Genomic DNA, 8,241 nt, shown 5'->3' with positions numbered 1-8,241 from the left:
GGGGGGGGCCCCTTTTTTTTTTTTTTTTTTGGAAGGGAAGGAAAAAATAGGGCTTTACCCCCCCCCCCCCCCCCCCCCCCCTTTGCCCTCTATCCTTTTTTTTCTATTTCTATTTCCCCTCCAAAATCATATTCCCCCCCTTATTATTTTATTTGGCTTTATTATTACTAACAGCTTTTATATCATCCATTCAATTATTCATTAATCGACTCACTCAATTAACCTTTTATTTCCCCCCCTTCTTTTTTGTTGTTGTATACATATAATAGTGTTCAGGAACGCGTTGGGATAATTCATTTGGCTACACTACATAACAATCCCGGATCTCTCTCAAATTTATCCGAGTTTCCACCCTCATTTTCATACTCACCCTCATCCTTGCCTTCACCTTCGCCTTCACCACTATCTCTATTATCACCTGTATTGAATACCTTTTGGTCATACAGACCAAAGTCAATCTGCTCCAATCAAACTTCACCAGAACCAACCAGTCGATTCAAAAGATTCAGTCAACGTGTAATTGATACCAGTGTGTCCTTTGCAGTGTTCATCAAACAATCTCCCTTGCCAGGTAAGAATAAATACAAAAAAAAATCAAGCTTATATATCTTTCTTATTGATCTGTATTTTGTGTTCTATTGTAGACTTGGTATATCTTGTGTTTGAAAACCTGCTCCGGTTTATTCTGTGGGCAGATCACAGATGGCAGGTTCACCAAAAGATTGAAGAGGTTGGTATGATTTGTGTAAAGGCTCTGTTACGCGCAGATGAAAGATACCATATCCATGAATATGCTTCAGAAGCTGCCTATCTGCTGGTTGCCGCTAGTCTCAAAGCCTTGGTGGCCTATAAAGAAGCTCCCACATATCCCCACACCATTTCTCTTCGATCATGATCATTTATATTCATCTTCATCCATTTGCTTCATCTTTTCTCTCTCTTTTATATCCCCCAACACACACCATTACAATCACAGTTACAATTACAGTATTCTTCCCTTACTCTCTGTCTATCACACACTTTCACAGAACACTCCCAAATATACGCACATACGCACATACCTACATACATACATACATACCTACCTACCTACCTACCTACTTACCTACTTACCTACTTACTTATACACACGCATTTTTATATATATTTATCTTCCTTTTCTTTTATTCTTGCAACGTTAAATAAAATATAAAATATAAAATATAAAATAAAATGATATACACACAGACACACATGCATTTTACGCTTTGGCTCCTGTTAGATCATCCTATGCTTACTCTTGATCTATATATCTATCTATATAATTGTCTATCTATTTCTCATATATGTATAGTAAATTCTTTGTTTTGTTTTTATCTTCCTTTTAGTCATTCTTGTTTTTTGTTGTTTTGTTGTTTGTACAGTAGTATAATTATGGAATACGGCTTCTGACCATGGAAAATCTGTCGACATTCTCTAGTGTGTACTTTATAGGCTTCTGACCCATGACATTGTCAGAAGTATCATTAAGGTAGTTGCGTACACCAGTGCGATATTCCTACAAGAACAAATATACAAATATACATATATTATTATTATTTTAATATATACATATATGTCTTATTTCGAATTACTTGTCAAAGTCATCTTTTTTTTTTCTTTGTACCTCTTCTTCCTTTTTCATTGATTTCATTTCATTTTCCTTTTCATCGTCTGCTTTCTGACGTGCTTCCATACTAGAGTATCTCTTGTAGGCATAATCTAACAAGTGAATTCCTACCAATATTTTGATAGCCAAAAGACTATATATATATATATATATATGTATATAAGTATGCTTATTTATTTATTTATTTTATATATATATATGTATATCAACTTACCAGAGTGCCATAATAGCTATGACTGCTGTCCAGGTCACAACTCTAAAAACTTTGTCTAGACCTTGCTCTAACCACCCACATTCGGCTATCGAAAGTACGACGACTTGAATGTGGGCTGGTAACATTCTGCTCACAGTCCCATGGTGGTCGGTTAAATAATTCAATAGACTGTTGGTAAGCATTGATGCAACCGAGACCCCGTGCCCTGATTGACTGTGGTGAGACATGAAAATCATAGGCAATAGTTGTTGCATCATGCGAACCTGCTAAATAAATAAAGAATATCATATTATTATATCAATACACATAGCATTTAGTACACAGTACACACACACACACACACAAATTAATTGATAGTTTAATTATTTGAATTAAATTATTATACATATACTTTACCATGCATGCAAGAGGAAGAACTGGAAGACCTAGTCTACGAGATACCACTGGAGATTGATCTACAAATGCCTATAATATACATGTTTAAATAAATAAATAAAAAAATAAAATAAAGAAAACCTGCTTCTTACATGTCGCTGTCCACTGGATCGACTGGGACTTCCGATCACAAGATCCTTGCACAGGATATCTGTATATTTTCCATATATCGAAGGCCTAATCTGATTAAATTTGGTGATAAAAGCATGCTTGAGCCAGTCCACCATAAGTTCCGAGGCAATAACCATAACGACCGGCGTCATAAGTGTATTGAGTGGCATTGAGGCAGGTAGTTTGAACAGAGGAACAAAGGTCGACGGCAGGATTGAAGACGGAGAGGATTCGGACAGCTCGACGACGTTTCTTAATGTGATAATTACCAAGAAGACTACCTGTTGAAACCTTTCAACAATATCTACATAAAAAATAACATGAATTTGTGGGGGGGGGGTCTTTTTTTTTTAAAAAAAAAAACTATTTCTTACCACTACAACTGAGTTGAAACAAATTCTCTTTTTCAAACTTTTTGAAAACTGATTGTTTAATCTCGACAAACTGGTTGGAAATCAAGAGAGACAAGAGCGCATTGGAATAAAAGTTGATTGCAACATTGAGAGTGATCATTTGAAAGAATAGAACCGAAGTATGGACAACTAAAAGATACAAAAAAAAATATTAACAATAAAATCAAATATATACACAAGAATAGCTTTATAATTATTAGAAAGTAATAATAATATTTACTCATGTATCCAGTTGCCAGTAAGAACAAGGTAAGTGGCTTCAATTGACGTTTGGCATAGGCAGCTCTTCCGATACTCTGACCAGGTTCGCCAAGTGTGGCTTTTGAAAACAAGGCATCCAGGATATCGACACCAACCGAACAGCACAACTTGTCACAGATCTCGAGAACATTAAAAACCACATATAGTTTGAGAACCGCTTGGCCACGGATAAAATGGTATAGTCTTGAGGGGTCGAATGAACACATTGAAATACAAGTGATTGTAATCAACAATCCTTTCAAAAGATCGCATTTTTGAGAAGGTCGAAGCCGAACAACACTTGATTTATCATTAATATAATAATTATATAATATATAAAAGATACTTACTTTGGTTTGCGGAATAGAAACCATTGTAGATTGTGAAAGAAATTGAATGCGAAATGGTACAGTGCCAGAAAGAACCGAAGAGGTAAGATGGTAAAAGTGTAGAGAAATGAATCCAAGCAGACCACAAACCCAAATCCCATCAACTATTAAATATACACATACAAAGGACGAAGAAGAGAATGTGATAATAATAATAATAATAATAAATAATTAGATATTCATTTAGTCATACTTTTCTTTAAAAAAAATTAATTCTTTGAAATCCATTCAGTACAAATGAATTTACACAACAATATACAATACCTTTTCAAGTGCACCAGGAACAGCCAAGAAATTCGTAACCCTCTCACGCTTAATTTCCTGCCCACTATCAAAATCAGACACCGTCAATTCATCCCGCAGATAATCCCAGAAAGAGAAACTTGGTCCATTTTGATTAGCTGTTTCTGCTGGTGGTGGTGCTGCTGTTGATTTTTCTGTCGTGGTCGTATCTGGTCTTATTGTTGTCGTTGTTGTTGTCGTTGTCGTTGGTGATTGTACCGGTGTAGGCAAGACTGGAGATTCAGCAGGTGCTAATGGTGAAGGAATACGTGCGAGAAGAGATCTGTTTCTCTTCTTTCGCTTCTTCTTGGTAGGTAAAAGCGTCGATTGGCTTCTGACGTGTTTAAAAGTAGGGTCAAGTGCTTGGAAGCTGTTCGGACTACTGTATGAAGGATTTAAGGTAGGGGAGATGATGAGTGGTGGTGGGACTGCGGGTTTGTTTCTTGGGTTTGGATGTCGAATCGATGACTCATCCATAGTGTAAATATAACAATGACAACAATGAATAGGTTGAATGACAAGAGGTTGATGACAATTATTACAAAATAAAAGTAAAATAAAATAAAAATATTATATATATATACATAAATTGAAATACAAATACAAAATGATTAAATCGATTAAAATGAATATTAAATATATTTGTATTTGTATTTGTATTTGTATTTTTATATGTACTTTTATATGTATATGTAGGCTATTATAATATATCAGAACTTGAATTTGCCTACAAAGATACTATGCTTGTGAATTTCTTCAAGTATAAGAGTAATTGGTATAAATAATATATATATATATAAGGTGATATTCTTTATATGTATATAAAAGTAGTATATCTTGGTGTGAATATATATATGTATTTATATACAGTATATTTATTATAATAATAATAATAATTTGTACAAAAAAAAAGCCGTAACTGTTGTATTTTTTTTGTAGGGAGCCGAAGGCTCTAGTTTATTAGTGAGCCTCTATGCTGCAAGGCAAAAGAGGAAAATCACGACTTGTTTTTGGCTTTTATATTTTTACAATGTTTTTCTATTTATATGTTTGTGGTTATATATATTGTGGAGGTATGGAAGGAAGCTAAAGGGGGGGAAAGTCGAGAGCAAGTTCGCTCTTGAGGCGGTCGAGAAGAGAGGAAGCAGTGGAAAAGGCAGCGGAGGAGACAAAAGGAACGTGATCAAATATGAACAGCCAATGATGGCGCCATATAGCCAGCAGAAAGAGAAGAATCGGTGCAAGGAGGGAATGTGAAGGATTGCAAACCAGAAAGCAAGACAGTGGGTGTCGCGGTCTGGGCGAAGTACAACGTCCAGATTGACGACCATACGGACAGTTTGACCGGACACTGGAACAAAAAATGAGTTTGATTGTCCAGAGGGTGAGAGCAGAGGGCACAGGATGGGTCTGGGAAAGCGGTAGGGATCCTAGAATTGAGGCGAGAACGGCAAGGAATGTTCTTGTGCAGGACACGAAACCAAACGTTGCGGGCCCCATGCGGCAGGGGGAAGGACCAAAACCGACGAAGCTGGCGAGGGACGAGTGTGGGGCTTATGGGGCGTGCGGATTTGGAGTGGAAATTGCAGAGTAGGCGGAAAGACTGGGTGGACAAACGATGCCAAGGGATGCCGGGGACAAGAGCCGTCAAGAAAGGACGCACATCGACAGCTGTACCGGAAGGCATATCTAGCGAAGGAAACTGTATGGCACAGATCGCGGGGGGAATGGTGACACGATACAGGACAGGGTGCAAGACAAGAGAGCGAGTGTAGAGACGTTCGAAGAACCGGTGAAGGACAATAGGACGACGGAGTATGCGGTGGAGGGGGCGTTGGGCAAGCACGCCGAAACTAGGATCTACTTCATAGGCGTCGGAAACCCGGAGATCGCGCCATGCAGATGGAAAGGGAGGGTGGTCTGGTTGTGCGGTAGTGAGATAGGAGAGAGGCAGAGAGAGACAGGTGGGGAGGTTGACTACCACGTCAGAGAAGTTGTGAGGGAGAAGATCAATGGTAGCAAGTAGGGTGGCCAGAGGAGAGTCGAAATCACGCTGATGAGAGGATCGGAGAGATGGAAATATCAAAGGAACGAGTGGATCAGCAGATGAGGAGTCGAGGCGGAGGACGTAAGAGAACCAAGGCGGGACCAGGCCAGAGGGGGACAGCGGAGAGCGGACGAGAGGCCGGAGCCAGCACAACTGAAGAGCAGCCTGTTGAACCTGAGGATCAAGGACCTCTAGACCGCCGAGCCGAATAGGCTGGCAGAAAGTGCCGAGAGAAATGGGAGGAAAGGAGCGGTATTGTATAAACTTACTCATGATCGAGCGAAGTCGACGGAAAAAGGATAGAGGTACAGTGACAACTCTGAGGACGTGCCAGAGCTTAGAGAGGATGAGAGAGTTGAGCACTGTGGCACGGCCACGAATAGAGAGAGAGCGAGAGTGGTGGATATTACAGGTAGATTCAATCTTGGAAAGAATGTTGTCACAGAAAGAATTGTGCTGAGGTAAGGATTAAATAAGAGGAAAGCCGAGATATCGCAGGGGAGTGGAGGAAGATCTGTCAGACCAGGCGGTGATGTCGAATTGTTGTAGGACGGGGCGCCATTCTGGCAGTGGAAGACCGGACAGGGAGAAAGCTTCAGTTTTATGGAGATTGATGCGAGCATTGGAGGCATGAGAGTATGTGAGAAGATGATGATGAAGACGGGACAAGTGGGCGGCATCAGGCAGAAAGACTAGCAGATCGTCGGCATAGGCCAAGAGCTTGATGGGCGGAGGTGGTGGAATAGCAGTGCGTGGTGATGGAGAAAATCCGGCAAAGGAAGGATCATGAATCACACGACGCAACAAAGGTTCGAATGCAAGGTTAAAGAGTACAGGAGAAAGAGGATCACCCTGCCGGAGTCCACGAGCCTGAAGGAATGATCGGGATAGGTGTCCATTGACATTGATTCGAATCTGTGTAGAGAAGAAAAGTTGAGATATACAGGTAACGAGGGAAGGGGGAAAGTTGAAATGCTGCAAGACCTGGCGAAGGTAGTCGGGATGGACTCTGTCGTAAGCTTTCTCCTGATCCAAAAGAAGGCCTATACCAGATGAACCGTCCTGTCTAGCCTGTGCCATAACCAACTTGGTCAGCATGCCATTGTCAGCAATGAAGCGTCCTTGGACAAACCCGGTCTGGAAGGGCGTAACAAGGGAGGAAGCAGCAGGCACCATGCGATGATTGATGAGGCGAGTGAACACTTTGGCATCGGTATTGATGAGAGCGATCGGGCGCCAGTTGCGGAGGGAGGTGAGGTCACCTTTCTTGGGAAGAAGAGAGACGTAGGTTGATTGCCAGGTCGAAGGGAACACACCGAGGGCAAGCCCATCGTTAAATATTCGAACAAGTAAGACAGCACACATCGGATGATCCATAATTAATCGCAGAATCTCATAAGGCAGGCCATCCGGCCCAGGGCTACTGGCATTAGGAGTGCGAGTGGTGCCGTCTCGGATGTCATCCAAGGTGAAGGGTTTAAGGAGGGTCGTGGAGGTAGTTTCGGAAAGAAAGAGGTCTGGTGGCAAGTGAAGGAGGAGGTCGTCGATAGCTGTCTGAGCAGGAGGGTCGGGTGTGTAAAGATCTTCATAAAATGCAGCAGCAGCTTCCGTAAGATCATCGGGATCAGTGCATAAGGTGTCGGTGAAGGGGTGGCGGAGGCTGGTTATTGTGGTTCGAGCTTGGCGAAAAGCAACTGTGCGTTTCAAAAACCCAGCGGAAGTTTCGCCTTGTTCTCTCCAGTGTTTTCCGGCGCGGAGTGCTAGTATCTCGGTGCGTTCCTGTTGAACTTGCTGAAGTTGACGCTCGACGATGGGCAGCTGGAAGTTCTGAGCAGGTTGATGGCGAAATCTATGTATCAAATGGTCACGTTTACTACGAAGCTTTACCTCCAAAGTGGCAAGTGATGGGCGGGTTGTGCGTGAATATGAACGTGTGAAACGAGCCACTTCGACTTTGATCAGATCCCACTGTGATTGGGGGGAAATTGAAGGCGAGAGTAGTGGTATGAAGGATGAAAGACAGTCGGACAGGGAGGAGCGGAAGGAAGGGATGTTCGCCAAACGAGGGTTCGCACGCCACAAACCTCGACCAATGTGAGACAGCATAGGAAAACTAAGACAGGTACGTACAAGGCAATGATCGGTCCACAGGGGCTGAACAAATGTGACGGTGGACGAAGAGTGACAAGACGCTATATCCTTGGAGGCATATATGTAGTCGATAGTCGAAGAGGAAAGGTCGCGATGAAAGGTAGGCATAGGTTGAGCGTCAGACAAAATGCAGCCATAGACGTGGCGCGAGGCCAGTACGAGAAGCATTTGCATATGAGGAATAATTAAAATCTCCTAGCATAAGAAAGCGAGAAGGAAGGGAAGGGAGAAGATGTGGGGAGGATAGGAGAGAGGTGAGAAAATCATATCGAGGACGATATGAAGCAGGGACATATAAAACGCAAATACGA

The 8,241-nt window shown here is 41.7% G+C and overlaps 3 protein-coding genes across 3 annotated transcripts in view; 1 reads left to right on the top strand and 2 right to left on the bottom strand.

The window, feature by feature from the left end:
* The window catches only part of PHYBLDRAFT_161389 (hypothetical protein), a gene marked incomplete at both ends in the record, with an annotated part of 2,190 nt that extends 1,295 nt beyond the window's left edge, over positions 1-895 (top strand). The window contains 2 exons of the mRNA XM_018434391.1: positions 270-571; positions 645-895. Of these exons, the coding sequence (XP_018298790.1) occupies positions 270-571; positions 645-895 (553 nt within the window). The remainder of the gene's footprint in view (positions 1-269; positions 572-644) is intronic.
* A 244-nt stretch (positions 896-1,139) lies between these two features.
* On the bottom strand, positions 1,140-4,358 carry PHYBLDRAFT_76840 (hypothetical protein). Its single transcript, XM_018443193.1, has 9 exons — positions 3,715-4,358; positions 3,416-3,554; positions 3,042-3,365; positions 2,783-2,950; positions 2,390-2,712; positions 2,259-2,327; positions 1,863-2,128; positions 1,646-1,781; positions 1,140-1,537 (listed from the first exon to the last, which is right to left on the bottom strand). Exons 1-9 carry the CDS (start codon positions 4,207-4,209, stop codon positions 1,412-1,414), a joined length of 2,046 nt encoding a protein of 681 aa, XP_018298789.1. The 5' UTR covers positions 4,210-4,358; the 3' UTR covers positions 1,140-1,411.
* A 557-nt stretch (positions 4,359-4,915) lies between these two features.
* On the bottom strand, positions 4,916-8,104 carry PHYBLDRAFT_161387 (hypothetical protein; the record flags this gene model as incomplete). The annotated part of the gene is made up of 2 exons (XM_018434390.1): positions 4,916-6,202; positions 7,667-8,104. 2 exons carry the CDS (start codon positions 8,102-8,104, stop codon positions 4,916-4,918), a joined length of 1,725 nt encoding a protein of 574 aa, XP_018298788.1.
* Positions 8,105-8,241: the final 137 nt, after the last annotated feature.

This window comes from Phycomyces blakesleeanus (genome assembly GCF_001638985.1).
Source record: "Phycomyces blakesleeanus NRRL 1555(-) unplaced genomic scaffold PHYBLscaffold_1, whole genome shotgun sequence".
In the NCBI taxonomy this organism is placed as follows: Eukaryota; Fungi; Mucoromycota; class Mucoromycetes; order Mucorales; family Phycomycetaceae; genus Phycomyces; species Phycomyces blakesleeanus.
This window is presented reverse-complemented; position numbering and strand designations above follow the sequence as displayed.